The 22,528-nt window shown below is 40.5% G+C and overlaps 1 protein-coding gene across 5 annotated transcripts in view; it reads left to right on the forward strand.

Annotated features, from left to right (window-relative positions):
* CACNA1C (calcium voltage-gated channel subunit alpha1 C) overlaps nt 1-22,528 on the forward strand; it is a 485,857-nt gene that overhangs the window by 374,874 nt on the left and 88,455 nt on the right. For all 5 annotated transcript variants that reach the window (XM_062616658.1, XM_062616654.1, XM_062616655.1 and 2 more), the window contains 8 exons: nt 2,663-2,689; nt 4,809-4,969; nt 5,764-5,989; nt 11,912-12,119; nt 12,933-13,053; nt 14,995-15,109; nt 16,215-16,335; nt 16,463-16,532. In XM_062616658.1, coding sequence (XP_062472642.1) covers nt 2,663-2,689; nt 4,809-4,969; nt 5,764-5,989; nt 11,912-12,119; nt 12,933-13,053; nt 14,995-15,109; nt 16,215-16,335; nt 16,463-16,532 — 1,049 coding nt within the window. The remainder of the gene's footprint in view (nt 1-2,662; nt 2,690-4,808; nt 4,970-5,763; nt 5,990-11,911; nt 12,120-12,932; nt 13,054-14,994; nt 15,110-16,214; nt 16,336-16,462; nt 16,533-22,528) is intronic.

Here is a 22,528-nt window from a genome sequence, read left to right on the forward strand (position 1 = left end):
GCATAACTATGAAAGGTTACAAGAGTTTTAGGGAATTTAAAAGATAGCTGGTCAAACAGTAGAGGTCTGATCTTTGTCTTTCTAAAATATAATCAGAGTTACATGGTTCCTACGATAAAAATACTCAGTAGTGATCTGAAATGGGTTTTCATATAAGCTCCTATGCCATGACTTTAAACAATAATTTCGCAAGACTTTCCAGAGCTGGACACAAATGGGGACATGCATTCTCCCAATGACATAAAGCCCCCAGGATACGAGGGATGCAAGAGATCCACATTTAAACTCAGCAGAGAATCTTGTCCACCCTGAACCCCTGGCAGCTTCCAGTTTGGAGTATCAAAAAAAGGCCATAGCAAGGGCTCAAATCCAGACTATTCAACAGACTCTAATGATGCCATAAAAGGATTTTTATACTACATAATTAATCCTGGTTCTGAAAGACAAAAGATTCTTGATCACAAGGGTCATTTGAAAACGAGTTTCAGATTTAGGCATGATGTTTTCAGAATTGCTTATTGTACAGTTTGCGTTTCCAAAATTCCATTTCAGTCTTGGATTCTGCCTCTAAATATAAATCTCTTCCTCCTTCCTTGTCCTGTTCTATATATATAGCACACCCACATGTGATAAAGCCTTCTGCCATAGCAGTAAGGCAAGGTGCGGGAAGGCTGTAGCTAACCTGTGGGAGCGCTGAATGCGCTTGGCTGCTGTTCATAATGCTCCAAAGATATAATTATCACATGTGTGATGAGTACTACACCTGCCACATCTCTTTTGCTTGAATAAATAAAAATATTCCTTAAGTGCCACACAACTCCCTTACCAGCAAACCACTAGCCATAGAGGTCAACAGAGAACTTCACAGTCCCTGTCCTTCACCTTCCACCAGGCAGGTTCCCTGTGACATCTTTCTCGCTCTTTTCCTCTCCTCCCCTCAGCCTTTTCCTATGAAAGTCCTTGCCATCTCCTTTTCAGTGCTCAGCTTTCTCCTTCATTGTGATTTTTATTTCTTTCCCCATCTTTGAACCTTCTCTTCTGTTGTCTGTAAACATGATCCATTACAATTTGTAGGTAGTGCATATGAAGCAAGAATTCTCTGTCAGAAGTTGGAATAGCTTTAACATTAAGGATGTGCTTTGTAGGTGCTTCACCCATCATGCTTGTTAAAGTGCACTTTCTTGCTGCAGCATAATTTAGCATTCTATTCAGCCAGTGTATTATTTCTTTTTATCAAGAGTTCTTGTGTGTGTCTGTAACCGCACCGTGTCCTAAACAAGCTGCCTGTGACACAGCAGGAATGATGTATTCAGTGCAAAGGCTTTTTTTATTCTTTTTTGTCTTGGACCATCTGCTATTGAAATGTTCTTATCGCTACAATCTCTTCCACATAAGGAAACTGACCTGATGCTGATTACTTGTCTGCGACTGATGTCCTCAGAAAGGGACATGACCATTTTTAAGACCACTACAGTATTGTTACATGCTTTGAGAATTACTTTTGTCCAGTGTCTATTAACACAGTGAATCCATTTTTAAGCCAGTACAGTAAGACCTTTGCCAACTGTTGTCAACAATGAATCACTTTCCTATCATAGAGGGAACCTTAAGAAATGCTTCAACCCAGCAGAAACTTCTTGTTTGTAGTCACTCCCCAGATTCTCATTTCTTCTGTTCCTGGTTGTAGATTTTGCAGCTTCCTAAATCACCTTTGACTCATGTCGTTGCTTCCAGATACCTTTATTTCTATCTGTCCACCATTATTTAAGTACCAGAAAACAGACAAAGAGTTCAAAGGCCTTGTAGGGCATGTGTCGATAGCCAAAGAGTTCAAAGGCCTTGTAGGACATGTGTCAAGCAGAACAAGGTAGTGGTTAGAGAATGGGGGTCTATCTCTAACTTCGTTTGGGAGTTTGCATAAAAGGCTGAGATTACTTAAGTGAATACATGCAAGTGCATAGAATTAGATATTTAAACACATATACAGTGGGAACATGGCCAAATTTTCATGAATGTTTAATTCCCCAAATTTTATTGACAGCAACAGAATCTGTTATTGTTCAGGACCTTTTGAATTCATCCAATTTATGTAGATTTTAACAGAGACAAAAAAATGTTAGTATCTAAGTTTCAAAATATCCACTGTTTTTCTTTCAGTTGCTGGGAAAAAAAGAAATGAACAGCAGGCATTATTTTCCCCATGGTTTCATAATGAACTTACATTTCTTGAAGGGACAGGTGATGTGTGAAAGCAGCAAGTCTGTCTGTATAAAGTCAAATGTATTTTAATATAAGAAAAAAAGAAAAGAAACCCTAGTGACTAATAGAAAGAAGAATAATGCTTGAAAAATAAGTTGGGTAACAGATGGATAGTGCCCCTAGCACTGGGCCAGCGTTTTACCCAAGAGAAAAGCTAGTTCACTCATGTCTGTAGGTGGTAGAATCCCATCATGGCACGACTATCTCCAAAACCCCCAAGATTTGTATATCAGGGAATTCTAGCCATTCCCAGTGCCTACATTGACTTGAAGGGGATTCAAGAGGAAAAAATCGTTAAGAAATTAATTGAGCTTAATTTTGTTTCTTTCTGTTGCTATTTTTTCTGTTGCTATTGATAGATGGGACAGCTTCAGAGACTTTAATGGCAATTCTTATCTTTCAGGCATCGGATTTCAAAATCAAAGTTTAGGTAAGTAAAACTGACTTATGCTTTTCCTCCTTTCCACCAGTTTTGTTCCTTGCTTTGTGAAGTGGTTTACTCCTGCATCTGTGGGACGCAGTGTTGATTCTAGGAGATACTGACAAACTTGTCAGATTTTAGTCCGTCATCTACCAAAAATCAAGATTTTTTTCTTAGTTTCATACTGAAATAAGGCACAGGGACTACTGACAGTATTTCACTCAGCAGTTCATATCTGATTGCTACATACATATCTCAAGCTATAACATATAAAACCAGAAGTTGTTCAACTGAATCATTATACTACATCCATCAACATCAGCCCTGTCAGCTCAAGGTTCTCTTTCCTACATTTTTTTGCACTACTCTGCTTTGCTTGATTGTAAATCTTTCAACTGGTGAGATTTGCATTTAATTGTGAAATTCTCCGTTTCACCATTGGACATGTGGAGTTCTTCTGGTGATGATTGTTCTGTTGATTTAAAGCTTTTGAAAATGTGAAGCAATCCCCAGGTGGGTTTCCTGTGGGTTTCCATTGGAAAGGCTGACTGAGCTCATAGAACTTAGCTGTTGGGGTCCCAGTCCCTTTCTGCCTCTTCAGTAGAAGCCCAGCTTCCTCCATAACTCCATAACTCCTCCATAATAGTCAGCTTTATAAAAAACTAAATTAATTTTCAGAATATCTGGGAAAAGTGAGCAACTGTATCCTTCAGCTTACAGAAATAATGTAAATTCAAGAAGGACCTGACGCGTACATGCTGCCTATATGCATCCCCATGCAGAGTTGCATACATAATCACATTCCTGCAATCCATGGTTTTATTTGTATGTAAGTGTAAGCACAAAAAAAACCACTTGTATCATCACATGCTCATGTGCACACACAATTTTACACAAGTAGACACAGAAGTGTGGGGGATTAATAATGATTTAATGACAACATCAATGTCTAAGTGTCTTGCCCATTTTAAAAATTGAGATGATTTCTTGTCCCAAATCCACTGCAGAACATGCAACCCTTATTAAATCTTTGTGCTAGTTTAACTGGGTGCCTTTATAAATTGCATAGCTGTAACAGCCTGGATTTGATTACCTGTTAAAATGTTGCAAAATTCTTGGCCAGTGTGCAATGTTCACATCACCTGGCTTTAGTTCATATAGATGCTGAACCCTGACCTCAAGAATGGACATAGTTCATCACTGGAAATAATGCATAAGAGAAGACCTAGCCAAGAAAATACCTTTCTTCCTGTAATGTATGTGTCTCTTTAGAGGCACACACATGCACGCACACACACATATGTATATAATATCTATATAAAACTATTAGATTTATTATACAGTGCAAGTGTTGCCTGGAAACTGGTTGCTATGCAAGTTAAATTCTGAAGAGTGGGAGGTGTGTAATTAGCTTTAAATATCTTCTGTAGTTAGTAATTACCCTCAGAAATCAGTGACACAAGGGGATGTGTTCATGGAAGGCAAACTTTAAAAGGTCTGTTGATTAGCAAATGGTACCCTTAGTTACAGGCATGAAGGTGAGATGCTGAGGTCCCCTAAGTTGCTTTTTGCCTGTTTGATGTGTTTTTTTTGTTTCTGTTCAGAGTTAGCCCCTGTATTGGGCTTACTCCTGAACATTGCTGAATGTCGGAAACATTCCATGGTTTTTATTTGACCTCACTTCTCCAAGGACTTAATCCAAAGGTCTGTAGTACATAGTGGGATAGCTTTTCATTGACTATCCTGAGCCTGGCCAAGGTCCCTTTGCAGGCCGCAAGCATTAAATACAAGAATAATAAATATTTTTATTGGAACTGGGCTAAAAAACCTCTTGGGGTAGCTGTAATGGATACCTTAATCAGATTAAGGTATTGCTTGAAGAAATTTATTCATCTCTAAATGTTGCAAATTGTCTTAGGGCTAGTTTTATTTCTATGGCTAAAGGAAGGATGATCATAGCTGTTGACTCAGATGAAAATGAAAGGACATTTCTCAGAGTGAACTTTAAAGTTATTCTCTACCATTCTTGAACAACAAATCAAGACTAGAGTCTCTCTTGACAGAGAAGATTTGCAATAGCCTAAGGATCCCTATCTGAAAAGAACTTTTCCTTTTCCAATTTTTCAAGTCGCTACTGGCGCCGGTGGAATAGATTCTGCAGAAGAAAGTGCCGTGCTGCTGTCAAGTCCAATGTTTTCTACTGGTTGGTGATATTCCTTGTGTTTCTCAACACCCTTACCATTGCCTCTGAACACTACAACCAGCCAGACTGGCTCACGGAGGTCCAAGGTGAGGAGAGGATTATGGTTCTGTTCATCATGCTCAGTGTCAAAAAAGGGGCTGAGGGTGGAGCTGATGCATTAGACCTCACAATGGTAGAAGGAGCATACACGGCTCCTAATAGTGTCTGTGAACGATCTTAAATAATACAACAAAATATGTGCCACAATGGCATAAATTTCAGGGAAAATGTTAGTTACTCATTTCCACCAAAACCAGTGTTCCACTGGGTATAGGTGAAATCCAGAGCTTATGCTAAATATATATTCACAGCAACTGGATTTCCAATTTATGGATAGCTACTGGGAGCCACAGGTTGTCCAGGGTTTTCCTGAAATGGCATTTATGATAAATTCTAGTTACAAAGGAGGTGAGGAAGAGCAATTTGTAAAGTTCTTCTGTCTGCAGAACAGTTGAATCCTCACTGGAGGTGAGAGCAGCTGAAAGGCTTAATTAAGCAACAGTAGGTAGCACAGCAGCTCTTCTGTTCCCACTCTCATCTGCAGATGACAACTGTGATGGGAGGTTGTGCACAGGAAGGCATGTCCCTGCCTTGGAGGTTGCGTGGTTGTGTAATACATCACACCTGTATGTGCAATACATAAGAATTGCTGCACACATCTTTGTAAAACATTTCTGTGAATGAGATGCCCATGCTTTTGAAGTCCATTCTTTGACCCAAGCTTACATGAAGTTAATCTTTCAGACTGATCTCAGAAGGCATTTCTTGTAGGCAAAAGCCAATGGTTAGCTATGATAATCTTTTGACTAAGTTTTCTTAATCTGTTTCTGTTTTTCATGAGACACTGCCAACAAGGTGCTGCTGGCTCTTTTCACGGCAGAGATGCTGCTGAAGATGTACAGCCTTGGTCTCCAGGCCTATTTTGTGTCCCTTTTCAATCGCTTTGACTGTTTCATTGTGTGTGGAGGAATCCTGGAAACGATTCTGGTTGAGACGAAGATCATGTCACCACTGGGCATTTCGGTGTTGAGATGTGTTCGACTCCTAAGAATATTTAAAATCACAAGGTACTAGTGTGTTTCTTTGGAGGTGAAAGAGGGTTACTTCTCAATGCACAGCATACATAGGTACAAGTCACTCACATCCCTGTTTTCCACTTTTTCTAGCATTAATTGGGTAGTGAAAATGTTAGGTTGATAGTCCCCATCTTCTGAAGTCCGTGGAGGGCTGTACAAAGTGGGTATCTCTGATGAGAGTGGTACAGATTGGTGAGGAGTCTGGCGTAGAGGGCTGGAGGCACTTGATACCATGCAGATTGTTAAACTGAAACCTGTCACGGTAATGCAAGCTGAGCTTGGGGTCTTATGGTTCCCTGCAAAAGACAAAGTGAAAATAAAATAGCAGATAGCCTTGTGACCTTTTCTTTTTCATTATGGTGACAGAAAGGAGCCTGAAAGGCTGCTTTGAGGCAAAATAGCATTTGACTGAGGAGCCATGCCAACTCCAGTAGACTCAACAGTGGCCTGAATGGGAGAAAGTGTCAACACCAGCAGCTATAAGCAAAGGATGTCGCCAGCCCTTCTCCTTCAGAAAAGTCCAGCATGAAGCAGCAGCTTTATGAAGAAACCAGTCTTTTCTAGGTTCCAGTCTCCCCTCTTTTTCCTTCTCATTTTTTCTCCTCTGTCTGGGTAAAGGCAGAGTGGTGTCTGTTAAACATTTGCTGCTTCCTGTAGTAAGGCATCTCCAAAACACCAGCTTGTTTGGCAGGCATCTTTCAGCTTAAGGGGAAGTTGTGGGACAGTTCAGCTCCCAACTTACCCAGATGGGAGATCTATTCAAGTGCTCACCCAAAGCTGCACAGTGTCTGCCTTTTCCCATGTGGCACCAGTCAGCACCTTATAAAAAGCTTGACTGGGGTGGTGAAAGAGTGTGTTTTATGCAAGCTCAGCTATGAAAATGTCCCTAGAATTGCTATGAACTCCCCCAAAGGAAATTTCTGACAAATTTGAGATAAAAAACACAGCTCATGAGAAAAACAAGACCAGAACTGGAAGACAGTCAAGATGGCAGAGCTGAAAGGCAGAAAAAATCACAGACTTGGACCTGTGCATTGTACATGATTTACCCTTAAAGCTTCTGACCCTCAATTCTCTGGCAGGGTGGATGGTTTTCAGGGTCAGATGGCAGAGACAGAAAATCAGTTTACAGCCTCAGATAGAGAGGCAAAATCAAGCCTATAGCTATTAAAAAAAAAGATAACTAAAAGGTGGTGTGTTTAGATTTGTGATCATAGAAGAGGGAAAAGCATTCCTGCTAACAAGAGTTTCCAGCAAGAAAGGCATCTTTGCCCTTTGAAAAATACTGGGGATCTCTGGTCTGGTGACTGTTTTTCCTGGATCTTTGGGTCTGAGAGCTATCATCACTGAGTCCCAGGCTTGGTTTCTGAGGAAAGCAGTAGCTGTTTCAGGCATTGGGTAATCAGATACACCCAGGGCAACTTACCAATAGGTATAAAAGCTTAAGCTTCAACATAGCATCCTGAAGAGGTCACTGTTTTTTCAAGGCATTTCTCCCCTCCCACACAAATATATAGTCTAGTGAAGAGAATTCTATAATAGAAAGGCAAACTCTGAGAGAATATCATTAATACTTCAGGAAGCTTGAGCTATTGGAGTACTTAAATATTCTTAAAGCTTCTGGCAGAGATGTAATTCTGGAACCAGCTAGCAGTAGGACTAGTGATACTCATTCTGCAGCAGAACTAAAATGCAATTTTACATGAAAGCAAATGTTACCTGGAATACATCTCCTGCAGTTTGTGCATGGGTCTACGCATAAAGCACAGAGCTGAGGAATAACTTATACTGAATAATGTATTAATCATATTTTGCCTTCTTTCCTGTTCCTAAAATATGGGCAAGTAGGTTGCAGTAGTCTCACATTTATCTGTGTTTTTTAATTATTCATGATTTTCTTCATGAGTTTTCCCCTCTGTGGGTGCAGTTCACCCTCATGTGGAAAGCCCTAGCACAAGCCTCCAAAGCAGTATTTTAGGCTTACTCACGTCTTGCTGCAGGAGTGAATATTCTGGCTATAAGCAAAACTTTTACCTCTGATATTCTCCAGTAAAATACAAATTTTTCCCTTATTCACTCAGCTCTAATAAATACAATGAGGATTTATTGACATTACAAACACTGGTGGAATACACCACCCAAGTGCAGTCATAACATAGAAAGATACAATCCTAGAAAGCTGGGAAGGGTAAGAGGGATAATAGCGTAACAGTTTATGTCAACTACATATGCATAAGCAGTGACATGGGGATGTACAGTGTAGATGGAAATAGTGACAATCGGCCAGTAAAAAGGCACAAAGCAGGAAGATTACTCTGGTGAGAGTATATCAGTACTTAGCTTAATCTTTCTATCTTTTTATGGATTTTCCATGGTAAACACCACGCACAAGCAAATTCTGGGTGTGTCAAGATGATACACTTCTAGGAAAAACACAAATACGACTTCCTAACATAATAGAAATAAAGACATTATCAGAGGAACAATGCGTCATTTTAGAATGTCACATTTAGAATGTCAAAAGCAAACGTTTCTTCCAAAATTATAAATACTCTTCAGAATCATTTAGTCTTGTACATTAGACAAGCAAACAGAATCATCTGTTTGTTTTATTCTGACTAATTTTTACAGGGCTGTGCAGAACATCTCCCATTGCTATGAGAAGATAAGTTATTGTCTCTTTATAATAGTCCTTTAATGCTTTGTAAGTCCCTATATTTAGTCCTTTATACTTAAAAAATAAATCAATTTATTTGCAACAGCATAATTAAATCTTAATCAACATACTTAAAATTAGGTATTTTATACCTAATTCTGCCACTGTGACAGACAGGTATGTCACTGTTAAATGTAGGGAGGAGAGACAAGGCACCTTTTTTTGTACCTGCTTTCAAAGTGGTTTTATATTGGATGAGCAGTGTGGGCAGGTTTCCTACAATGAGACTGCCAGCTGTTGCTACTGTTTTAAGCTCTGCATCTGTGATTGCCAGTATCATAAAGACATAGCGGAAAGCAATGGAGAGGAGAGGGAAGAGAATAAAAGAACATTAACTTCTAATCCAGTTCTGCAATTGATTTCTGTGTGAGATGTTGAACAGCCCATTTAACTTCTCTGCCTCATTCCTCCATTTCTAAACAGGGTTCATAATCACATCCTACTCGCTGGGGTTTTGCAGTGCCTCATTCACTGGCATCCTCAGTGGTCTGAGATCTGCAAGTGGGAGATGTTAAGAGGCACATTCATTTCCCTATAAGTCTGAGGCAGCAACAACACTTTCCTTTGTACTTCCCATTATATGCTACCTGGTTCAAAACTTCTGATTCTATCCAGCAGTGCCATGAGATTTATTGTAACTGGTTTTTCCTTGCAGTGTACTAACCAAAGAGGGCAAAGTAGTGAGAGACTGTTTCTTTGTCTGGGCTTCAACCACTCCTGACTTAAAAGCCTTGTGTTTTACTTGAGGGGGTGTTCATGTTAGTTTTGCAACCACCTAATGTGACAGATGGTAACCTTAGGTCAGGCTTGTAGGACAGTAAGATAAGGCAATTGCTATTTTCACATCCTAGTCTAAGTCAAGACTTCCTTATCTTCTCCTTTTCCTTTTTCTCTTTTTTCTCCTGATTGGTTTGTTTGCTTTTCTAATGGTGCTATATTTCTCACTAGCACTCAGTACACAGATAAAACAACACTAATCTTATCACCGGGTCATCTCAGTTAATTCCTTTGAGTCTGATAGTTACATAAGAATCTGAACTCAGGTACTGAGCCATTTGTAAGAAATGCAGAGCTGATAGAAGTCTTGCAATTGGGCTCTGAGATAGCAAGGCATTTAAGTTTAAAGTGAGTCACTGAGACGATTCAGATGTGTAACAGCTTTACTGTATGCCTCTTAAGGGCACTGATAGAAAGACCTAGAAAATGTGTGTCCTGGCTGGCTTTGGAGGACGTGGAAAGATATTCTGGCACCCATGGCTTTCTGATTTAAGGATGCTGAAATCAGTTGACTTTCATCAGAAATTAATTCCCTTTTCCTGTGCTGCTTTCCCTTCTTCCCAAAGTGTGAAAGTATGTGAATGTAAGCATAAACACAGAGAGCTGTTACATTGCACATTCAGTGCAGATATTTGTTGGCACTGAGCCCACAGTTTCTATGCCCTTACCTTTGCTCTGTAGTTTTTCATTGCTCATCTCGTTAATTTCAGTTAAACTTTAAAGCATTCTGATTTTCTCTGAAGTGCTGAAGCTGGGCTGGAGGGAAAACATCACAGTTCTCTTTGAAGCTCAGCCCTTGGAGATGGACCAGTTGCTGATCTTCAGAGGACATGGTGGTGTCCCTCTGCAGATCAGATTGCTAACCTTCATGACATGATTGGGCTGCTCAAGCATTCCTGTCTTCCACGGGACAAGAAAATTCTTCTTTTTTGCACTTTAAAAAATATTAAAAAAAAATCCCATAATTTAAAAAAATATGAAATTCACATTTGAAAAATATAGATTTCATTGGGATTTTAAGAACTCTCTGTAATGACTGCACTACCTTCGGAGAAAAATTGTATGTTGAAGGATCAGCTTCCTCAGAGGAGTGAAAGCACTAGATGGGTCTGCCATCCTTCTCAAGTGGAACTTCTGCTCCAAGGAAAATATGGCTAGAAATTCAGTCTTATGAGGAAAGAAAGGTTCAGTGTTATAGGCTTTGGGAGAAGGGAGTGGAGGACGTTGGCCATGGTGGGATCTCAAAGCATGGTGGTAAGCCACAAGACATGGTGCTAGAAAGAAGACTTACTGATCAGAGGCAGACATTACTGCCTTGCTGACCTGTGAAAGCTGTTGGAGCTTGCTAGTAATGTGCATTCAAAATGAGGTGACCAGAAGCTGACATCTAACCTTCAGCCCAGTCAGAAAGATCTGTCAGACTGAAAACTGTATAAAGAGAAGTGGCTGTGACCAGCTAAGCAGTAGATTAGGACTGATTGAGCAGATGCTATAGCAAAGTGGAAGCTGCTTCATGAGTGATGTGAATTCTACAGCAGTTTTGTCTAAAGCCTTTTTTGCAACACATGGCTACTCTGCAGGCTGGCAGAGAATGCAAGCAAACTGGCATGCAGCAGAGCATGCTGCTGTCATCTCTTTGAACTCTGATGTGGGAAGACAAGGGCAAGAAGATCTTTTCTCTGCATCGTATATCACTCTATCTGGGCACAATCTTGAATACACTGGAAGAACAAGTCTTAGCCACCCTTTCTCTTGAATGAAGTATAGATGGTTTGATGCCCAAAAACACCAGCAATGGTATGTATGCTCTTCCAAGAGCAAAGGAAACTCTGGACTTCATGTATAGAGACCTGGAGTCTATTTTAGGGCCTATATGAAAGGACATTTAATACCTTTCTCATTTCTCTCAGTACCAGAAAGCTTAGCAACCTCTATTTGTGAGTGAGCCCAAGCACACACACCAGATTTTGGACAAGTTTGTATTTGCATCCAAACTGTTTCCCCATCTGCTCTTGTTAGTTATTACAGGCCATTCTCTGGAGTGAGGTATGCTGTCTGCCAAACATCTGTGAGTGTTGTAATGAGGTTGGTTAGAATGTAACTCACTGAAGCAGCAAGAACTAATCACCATATATTGATATAAGATTTGCAGAGTCTTAGATGGAGAGTGCTGCAGTAATCTTCTGGGTGTACGTATGGAGTGGGGGCAATTGTGTATGTACACGTGTGATAGTAAAATTACTCATTAGCTGCAGTAGGTCTCATTATCTTAGGGAAGCACATCAATGATTCACTGCTTAACAGGATATTTGGAAGTGCCTGCTTATATGCAGAAGGCAGCCTGAACCAAAATCCTGTGCAGTCCATGAGCACCTGTCTTGGATTAAAGGAATTTTAACTGCCTCTATTTTCTCTCCCAGATACTGGAACTCCCTAAGTAACCTTGTGGCTTCACTCCTGAATTCAGTCCGTTCTATTGCCTCCCTGTTGCTGCTTCTCTTCCTCTTCATTATCATCTTCTCACTCCTGGGGATGCAGCTCTTTGGGGGCAAGTTTAACTTTGATGAGATGCAGACCAGGAGGAGTACTTTTGACAACTTCCCCCAGTCCCTCCTCACTGTGTTTCAGGTAAGGGCAAGAATGGTCCAACGGAGCCAACACATTGTGTTTATGTGGGGCAAGATAGATAACAGAGCCTTCACCCTTCCCCTGCAGCCTGACAGTCCCCAAGACTGGACATCAAGCTAACAGCTCCAGGTGCCATGCCATGCTGCCAGCACAGGGGTATTCCCTCCCAAAGTGGAAAATCAAAGCTAAAGCCCCTGTGTGTAGCAAGGCCAACAGGTCTTGGCAGGATAGGACAAGAGAAGAGCCATTGCCTTGTCCCAGAGCAGGATCTGCATGCCAAAAGGCCAACCCTGCAGCTTTTCTCCCCCTTTCCACGGTCTTGGGGAACAAATCACAGCAACAGAAAAGTAATCAAATGGTGTTTAAGCCAACTGCAGTTTTGCGAGTGATTGGCCAAAAGCACCAGGATCATTTGATGTGCAAGGTTAAGGGGAGTAGCAGGGAAGGCTGTGCTCAGGGCTGTCTTCAGTGTGGTAGATTGTGCAGCCTGTCTGAAACAACCAACACATGGGAGGGAAATGCATGGGAGAGATGAGGGGGCTTGAGCAGAGTTGTCTGGGAGAACTGTTGGTCTTCAGCCATCATCTTCAAGGGGATGGCTGGGGGGGGTTTTACACTTTGAGCACAAGTGCTCTTTGCATTCTACTTGTTCTGGGAGATGTTTTATATTTCCAGATGGACGCAGACAGTCTCCAACCATCCTGGGGGAGGGCTTGTTCTCTAGGATAGTAGATATCTTTGTGTTAATGGGGTTTTCAAATTCTCTGTGTGGTCTAACACTGTATCCCTTATTGGTGGGAATGTGTCATTTAGATCCTGACTGGGGAGGACTGGAATTCGGTGATGTATGATGGGATCATGGCTTATGGCGGCCCCTCTTTTCCAGGAATGTTGGTCTGTATTTACTTCATCATCCTCTTCATCTGTGGAAACTGTATCCTTTGATGCTACTCTCTTCTCCAAGTGGGGCTGAATTTGAACCCACCTTTTATTACTTTGTTATGTCAGAAAACAGTTGATTTCGTACCTTACATTTTTACCTTTTCCCTAGGTCTGAATTTTGGCTTTGCACTACCAAAAGTTAAACAAGTTTGTTTAATTTTAGCAAGTGCTAAGGCATATAAACAGTTGTAAGAGCCAGCTATGTGCCAGTTCTGCATGCTAGCTTTTATTTAGTATCTTTATATGTTTAGTGGTTTTTTCCTTCTCCTTAATTCTCTCATAGGGTTTTCTTTCCTGCTTTCTCCAGAAACTAATCTCTGTGTGTACCCACTGCACTTACTGCATATTTTTGCTTTAATTGCCTTTTCAGTAATATATTCCATGCACTTTCATCCAAGACTTATGTGGAATAGAAATTTGTGTAATCTACAATATGCTATATACAAATGCTTTAATAGGAGTAACATATGCTTGACATAATTGACTTCTGAAAGATCATATATTAATTCATGTATAAACTAACAGGAGCCGTGTTACATTGCAGTTACTGCAATCTGTGTGTTCTTCAAAGAGAAAATCATGTGCTCTGTTATCTTAGCCTGTGCTGGTGTTAAGTAACTTCAGTTCTGTCAGGCTTCAAGGTGAAGTGAGGGCACTGTACATATCCTAGGAGATACAAAGCACATGCATGTTAAGGCTGTCGGTGTCTTTTCACAGGAATTTGCATATAACATAGAGATATGGTTCTGCTCTGTATCTCAGTTTGCTCCACATTTGCTCATGTTTGGGTTCTGCTTCCCTAATAAATGGCCCTCCTGTGTCAGAGGTGACATTTCTTTTTATACCAATTCTCCTATAAAGCTTTTTGTACCAATTCTCCTGTAAAGCCTTGTAGTCTCAGCCGAGCTCTTCTGGCCTTTCCTCATAATTCAGATCTCTCAAACCCCTTATTTGACATTTCAGTTGACCTGCATGCCCTCTCTTCAAAGTGAGATGGTGCAATTCTACTTATCTGAAGGTCGAGGTAGGCAGTCTGCCTGGCAGCTTAAAAAAAGCTACAATTTGGATCTCCTTGTGAACTGCAGAGGAAAAATGCAAGCCAGTTCTACAAGCTGGCTGACTCAGGGGCCATGAGACCTTGGAGCCCAGGGAGGGGGGGATGGTTGTATTTCCAGTCTAAGCCTTGAACGGGGTTTTCTTAAAAGTTACCATGGTGTAGTAAGACCCATTCTCAAGAAATTTATAAAAGAAGCTGATGTTCAGATTTCTGACATGAGATCTGAACACTGACTGGCAAGATGAGAAAACAGTCCTTGCCCTCCAGCTACATAGGCACGGACTCTCTGCTAGGAGGTGGCAGAGTTGTCAGCTCAGCCCTTCCATGACCAGACTAAATGAGTTGCCTGAGAAATGCTAGTGAGAGTGCTATGCTTGCGGTCCATAAAGTCCACTCGTGTCTGTGGGAATATCTATAATAAGGTTATTCACCTCATGTGCATAGACCAAAACTGGAAAGCCCAGGTGTCTTATAGTAGGAGATTCACAAATGTAAGAATGCTTTAATAAAAGTGACCTAAGCTGTCAAAGATGCAAAGCATTCAGCACTCCGTTTGTCTTCTGTGGGATTTATTACACAAAGCGAGACTATTCTGGGAAACTGGAAACTCAAATATAAGTCTGGATTTACATGTTTTATATCAGTCATTCTGTTGTGAAATTTTGGAAACCCCACACAGTGTGGTAGCTATTTGGATGGAAGGTGTAGATCTGTGCGTGCTGGATATGCATGTCCTGAACATTTGTGTGAAATGGGAGTTAGGAATATCCAAGAGATCTGATGACAGGTTGCTAAAATCTTTCAATTAAGAAACCTTTGGTATAATGTTGTTTTGCAGTTTTCAAAGCCCGTTTTCTTTAAGTAGCACACAAACAGATATCCTGCTGAATGTATTTTTGGCCATTGCTGTGGACAACCTTGCTGATGCTGAGAGCTTAACATCTGCACAGAAAGAGGAGGAAGAGGAAAAAGAAAGGAAAAAGCTGGCTAGGTAAATCCATTTGCAAACACCTATCTACACTCATCTGCATGCTTTCCTGTGAGTAACATTGCACCCATTATGCACATATATGTATATTCAAGTAAGTATGTGTGCATGTGGAACATGTATGTATAACTTCTCTGTGGGTATGTATATATTTTATATTTGTGATTAAAGTAATTATATGTGGAATTATGTATATATACATTTTTATGTAAAGGAATTTAAACTAAAGGACAGGAAGGTGTCATGAGCTGTGAGTCTCCACATTTGCAATGATGTGAGCAGATTAAAGAAAGTCTGGGTGACTGATGAGCTTTCAAAGGCACCAGAAGAGAATGGGTGTGAAATGATGTCAATATTACAAAACCATTTGAATCTCCCTATTACCTTCTGAGTGCTTTGGACCACGAGGTGTATTTTCAGACTGTTGTTCCCATGACAAGATTCAGCAACTTCCTTCTTTTTTGATGCCACATGCTGTTCTTCTCTTGCCAGTTCTTTTAGTGTTTCTGCAGACTCTTAGGAGGCATGAGCTGGATGCAGAGCTTCTCTAACATTCCCAGCTGCCAACAGCAGGGAAGACTCTCCTTACTGCTTATTTCTATTCACTGTCTTCCAGGCCACTTGGAGGGGATCTCTCGTGCAGACCTTCTTGGTTCATCCTGTATGCTAGTCAGCAGATTTCCCTGTCTTTTAGAGTGCAGTGAGGGCAAAACTTTGTAGGCGACCTAGTGTAAGTGCCCAAGAATATGGGTTGAAACTGATTCATGCCTTTGTCATTGGGTGAATAAAGAGATCTCTACTGACAGACCTAGGATGCACATGTGTGCACACAGGCAAATACTTCCCCACATGTGCATGCATCCACCCACAGACACATGCTATTGAAAAAGCTATAAAATAGAAGGATGTTACACAGAATTAGAGTAGTCTCTGCCTTTGTCTGCAGATCAGGACAAGGTGGAGCCACTGGTATGTAAACGGGACTCAGAAGGGAGGTGTCAGCCAGGTGATTGTTGTCATGGTGTGTGCTGTAGTACATAAAGTTCCTGAAAGTGAAACAGCTTTTCACCTTTGTAACTCTTTGCTTTTTATCTTGTAAAATTGTTAGAACTGCTAGTCCCGAAAAGAAACAGGAGATAGAGAAAACAGCTGTGGAGGAGGAGACAAAGGAGGAGAAAATTGAGTTGAAATCGATCACTGCTGATGGAGAATCCCCACCTGCTACCAAGGTAAGGTCTGGGGCCAGCCAGCACTCTTTGTGCAGTGATGGCATGAATGGCTTGGGTTTCTGATGGAATGAAAACCTTCTGCCTTGTCTGATAAAGTCTTTGCTGCTTCTCCTTCCATTTCTGTCAGATCAACGTTGATGATTATCAGCCCAATGAAAATGAAGAAAAGAGTCCATATCCTACCACAGAAGCGACAGGTATGTGTCTTCTTTCTCTTATCCCTGTTTCAACGAAGAGAAGCTCCAGTTGCTAATGCATAAAGCCAAATTGGTAACAGTTAAGCTGAAATTGTAGTGCTTTCATGATGGGACAGGATGATGTGCTTGCCTGTGTTTGCACAAGTGTGGACCGGGTCCTTTGTAGTTCCTATACTGACTAATCATATTTGATTTGGTTCTTCAAATACAGAGTTTTACAGAGAACCAAATCAAATAACATACAAATCTCTGTATATACGTATGACTTTGTTTTCAGTCTATTTTCTCAGTGGTCAGTGGTGAGAGGAGACTCACAGCAGATACTCATAAAAGACAAAGTGCTGAAAAGTGCTGAATGCCTTTTTGTACTTTTGCTAATCAAAAAACACAGTGTGACATTAATATAATTCTAACGGTGTAGGATCTCAGCCTAGAATTGGAAAAATTCAAGCTAGAGCATTAATTAGACTAGTTTTTGAGTCAGTTGGACCTAATTAACTTCGTCTTCAGATACTTAAAAGATTGGTTGAAGAAATCTCAGAACTTGGAGCAGTTTTTCAAGAGATTCTGAATGGGGGTAGGGCTGGAGCAGAAGAATTGTAAGCTAGGCAGTTCAACTTCCATTCTTGGAAAAGTGCTGGAACAAATGATTACACAAACTATATGACTGCAAGATAAGGAGATGACTAGCAGCCAGCATAATTTGCCAAGAACAAATCACATGAAACCACCCGTATTTTCTTCTAAAAGGGGCTGACAAGACTTGTAGACAGGAAAAAAATAAAAAAGTCAATGTCAAATGCTTTGGCTTTGCTAAGGCAAACGATTGTTTCATACATTGGCTGGAAAGACATGATTTAGATGACTGACGAGAAATTGCTGAGACCCTTTACATGGAGAGTAGGGATGGCCCAAGTGAGGTTCTACAAGCCAAGGGCTTGTCGCAAGATCAGTTCGTTATTAATGACGTGAATAATGGAAGAGGAAATATGTTTATTACATTTGCAGATGGCATGAAGCGTGCTAGGGGACAGCTTTAGAATTCAGAGAGCTCTTGAGGAACTGGATAAATGGTCTAAATAAAATTGAAAGTGCCAGGCTCTACACGTGGGCAGAAATAAACAGCTCACAAATACAGGATCTCAGACAACCTAGAGTTAGGTAATAGTCCTTGAGAAAAGAATCTGAATCCTGTTACCATGGGATCAACAGGTGCCAAAAGCATTTTGCTGACTTTCAAAAACCAAGCAAGTAGTGAGATTTATAACCAATGGAAACATGACCCTTTAGTCCACTTATGGGTTTCTTCTAACTGCCCAATGAAAGCTAACCAGAGCAAAGCAAATGTTTTATCCTGTTCACCATTGATAAGATCTCAGCTGCAATATTGTATCTCATGTTTGGGTGCTCTGCTTAAGAGAAGTGGGGCTGAATTGGAAGGAGTTTAGGAGAGCATGGTGAAAACACTACTAGCAGGAAGCAAGAGCTAAGGTTGAAAGAATTGTGGTTGTTTGAGCTAGGAAAGGCAGGAGAAACATCTTCAAATGCATAAAAGCCTGTTAAAGGTAAGAGGGGAATTATCTCCATTATGAAGAAGTAACAGATTTAAGATTTCACTCTAGGGGAGAATTCTTTAAAGGTGAGGCTAGAAAAGATCATGGAGGTGGTTATGGAAGCCCAGCATCACTGAGTGTTGTTAAAAGCAGGTCAGAAAAATATCTGCCAGAAAAAGCTTAGATATAATAATTAGTTGATCCTGGCTTAGCAGAGGCATGAACCAGAGAGCCTTTTGTGATCCTTTCCTCCTCCTCTCTTCTACATTTCTACCATTACGTAATAGGCTGTAATAGGTAATAAAACACATTCTCCTCTATTCTGTGATTCCTAGTAAATAAATGTCTGATAATAGGTTGATGTGATAGGGTAAAAAAGATGCAATACCTCATTTTAAATAGATAGGCATGGATTTCGGAACAGCAAAAAGGAAAACTGTTCATTGCATTTGATTTTCAGTATAAAGAAATCCCTGGTTTTGCTATACTTATATTCTTCCATATTTATAACCCATTTATCAGAAATAGAATGTGGTTCCAACGCCATACAGTACTGTTTTAGTGTTGCCTCAGGCAAATCACTCTGGCTTTAATCTTCCCAGCACCTCCATAGGCACAGGCAGTTACTGGACACACATGCCCAGTTGTTAAGAGGCTTGTGGGAGACTTTAGTCAGAAGCATAAATTAAAACAGCTTGATACAGTTTTGTTTCTGTGTCTCACCTGGCTTGGATTTGCAGAACATTGCATTTTTTTTCAAGTGAAGGTACTGTTACCTGTATATCAAATTTAAGCCTACTGATAATAGAATTGTGTTTTAGTTACCTCCTGTGGATAGCTTAGAAATAGTATGTCATTTGAATTATATGACAAAAACTACATCTACAGCCTGTGTCATAGACATTTTATCTGCGGCCATGCATGGGATTAGAGTGCATAAAATTAAGTAAAAACACTTAACTCTTGCCTTGGGCTGCCAATCCCTGGCTTACCATATTTTTGAACAGAACCTAAAATTTGAATGGATAGTCAGGTTTTCTCCTGTCTCCTATTAGAAAGTCAAAAGGACAGCATCTTGGTTATCTGCTATTGATTGATGCCATGTCTAAACAGGCCTGTTCCCTGAACTGTTTATCAGTTCTTTGTGAGGAGTGAAGTTGATCTCTAACAGCTCACAAAATTACCTGACCACTTTTTTTTCAGAGTTCATGGAAGTCAACCATAAGGCTTAGATGCAGCAAAGTTTTGTAAAACCGCTGTTAATCAGATTTGCCATAGTTGTCTATTCTATTCTGCTGTAAAAAGTTCAGAAACACCAAGGCTGATGCAGCATGTCACATCTGCCTTGTGTAGCAGGGCTTTCCCCAGAATTAGCATGCAATTCTCACACGTACCCCTGTCCAATTCCCTTGCGGCCAGTCCAGAACTCTTCTGCCAATTGCTGATCGGTCCAGCTGTGGTACTGGTGATGGTGGATGCTGTGCAGCCATATATGTCCCGTCTGGGAATTCACCTCTTCTTGCCCGCTTGCATGTGTATCCATTTCAACAGTGCTTTGAGTAAAGCATCCTATTGCTTCTTAGATGCAGTCAACTGGTTCTACTGTTTTCTGTTTAGGATTTAAGCTGTTAATGCCTGTGACCATTCCATGGCTGTGTACCATTCCATCCTCTGAAAACATCCTTCACCCTGATACAGTGTTCAGAAACAATTTGAAATGGCCACCTCACTTGTTTTCGCTTTATTCTTTCAACTTACCTCACTCAGTCTCCTATTTGTTTCTGCTGCCTCAGCCAGTTTTCTGAGTAACCTCTTCTGACTCTGTTTGCTACACAGTGTTGCTCTTAGCCCCCAGGGTACTTTGTGTACTTGCAGAACATCATATCTTTGAAAGGAGAGAACTAGCTACTCCAGAGATTTGTGTACTCTAGAAGGATTATTATGATGATATGTTTATTATAGGAAGACATGGAGCTGGTCTTGTAGCCTAGTACAGAAACAGGCAAAGAATTCAAAATGTCAGATGGAAGGTAATAGCTTGGAGTGATGCATGGGAGCTTGACGGAAAGCAGTGTCCTTACACAAGAGTTCTGGTCTTTGTACAGTAAAAGAAAAAACCCTCATTGAAATTCTCACTGGTGCTGCCCTGTAGCCTGTGTGTGCTTTTGGCTTCACAACCAAAGGATATCACCATTCCAATGAAGCATAATTCAAGATGACAGTCCCAGATTTGAATTTCCTTGAACTTTAGGAGAGTTCAAACCTAGATCTGAACTTAGCAGCTCTGAGTCATGTTTCTTTATGATTTCACAGCAAGGTTGACTAGAAGGGTCACTTTTTAAACAGAAATATATTTGAGGTATAGAAAACAGTCAAAGAACAAGTGGGTAGTGACCTGAGCTGAGACTGTAATAGAGTTATTCTTTGTGTATTTGGGCCTCAGTGTTTCCTTTCTTCTGTGCCCTAGACCCTACTTTAAATGAAAAATATTTAAAACATTATTCTTTATTTATGACTGAGGAACTGGATGCATTTTCCAGTCTGAAGGTATGTGGTTGCCAGAATCATTAAGATGCTTCTTGCTCTATGGCAGAAACAAGAAAAAGATAAGAGAAACAATATTCTTTATGGTCTTCATGGGGCTGCTCCTTCTGCTAAGAGTCCATTTGCCTTAGGCGTTGTACTATACCCATTTAAAAGTGTTTTTTTAAGCATTCCTCAAGTAAAAGAAAAAGAAGATCTAATAGTGAAGGCACAGAGCAGGGACTTGGAACACTAGTCTTTTTAACTGAGTCTCAAATATCCAACGTGATCATTCTAGACTGTTGAAGAAGAAAAAGAACTTGCCTACCTTGCTCACTGTCAGCACACTCTGAAACCTGTAGATAAAAGGTACAAGTGCAAAGTATTTTAATATTATATAAATATAAGTATTAACACCAATTTTACAAGTACAAAAGTACTTCTGAAATAATGTTTCTTTAACTATTAAGGCCTGGAGAAGGAGTATTATGAATTACGTTACAACAAAAAATGGAGCTGTTAAAAAAATAGTCTGGCTTTAAAAGTACAAACTCTTAAGTACCAGTTCAAACATTTATGCAAAAATCTATCAAGCAAATCTGAGCTGAACTGTTGCTACTGAAAGTGTAAAGAAGGATTCCTATTTACATGTAATAACGGCATGCATTGAAAAGGCCACTTTTCTCCTGTCTCTGACATCTAGATAAGATCTGTGCTGATACATCTGTTCTTTCTCATGTGTCCATTACCAGATCAAGTACAGTACCTGACCCTAGAGGAACAGGCTCTTCCTGGAATTTAGCTCACTCTGTGGACTCAAGATTAACCTTTTAACTATAGTTTCTCCTGATTCGGCTGCATCTAACCTGTCAAGCTCCTCTCTTAAACAATTTTTTCCTGTCTTGCTAATTAAGAGGACTGGAATCTTTAAAATAGCAAAATCCTATTATGCCATTTACAAAACAGCATCTGACTCCAGGTAGAGGAAATGCCCAAAGGTGGAAGGTTCTCTTCCACATGCTGCTTAGCCCCCACCTCTGCTTGAGAGTGCTCACTGATCTGCACAGTGCCTGGAGATCTGCTCCATAGGCATCAGATTCAAGAGTCTCAGCCTTGCTTCCACCTTTTCTGTCTTCCCCCACACTGCATTATGAAAGGGGACAACTTAAAGAATTTCTGATTGTTGTAAGTCAAAGTGCCTGTGCTCCATGTTTGCTCTGGGGCGCATACCTGCGTGCATACTTGCGCTCATCCAGGCACCATCCCAGATGTGGCAGTGGCTCCATGGAGAGCCTTACAAAGAGGAGAAAAACAGTTCTTGATAAACTGGTGGAATGGTCTGAATAAAATAAGGTGCAGTTCAATAAGGATGAAGTCAAAGTGCCACTCTTGGGAATAGTCAGCAGCACAAACGCAGAAAGGGGAGTGCCAGGCTAGGTGGCCATTCTGTGGTAAATAATCTGTGCTTTGTGCAAATCAGGAACTGATGGCAAATTAATACTGAAGTATAATGAAAAGAAGTGCCCATAAAGGATATATAAACAGGAAGATAGTATTGCAATAAGTAATCCAGCTCTCCTCTGCACCAACAAAACCTCAACTGCAAGTGAATCCTTCAGCTAATCCAGAGGAGAGTAGCAAGAATGGTCAGAGACCTAAGGAACACAGCGCTTCAGGAAAGATTGCTGTTGTTTTGCTCTGGGAACCAGAAATCCTTATAGAGGCATAATGATGGTCCTCAAGTATGTAAAAGCCTTCTGCAAAAGGAAGGGAATTCTCTATTATCTGTGTCCATGGAAAATAAGAAAATACATAATGGATTTAGACCACTGCGAATGGTTCAAGTCAGTCATTTGAAGTTTTTTGTTTTTTTCAGAAGGGACAGTGAAGAATCTGAAGAGACTGTAGTGAGGATATTGT

The sequence above is a fragment of the Pezoporus occidentalis genome, unplaced genomic scaffold, assembly GCF_034315485.1.
Source record: "Pezoporus occidentalis ecotype Australia unplaced genomic scaffold, CSIRO_AGI_Poc_V1 ctg19, whole genome shotgun sequence".
NCBI classification, from domain to species: Eukaryota; Metazoa; Chordata; class Aves; order Psittaciformes; family Psittacidae; genus Pezoporus; species Pezoporus occidentalis.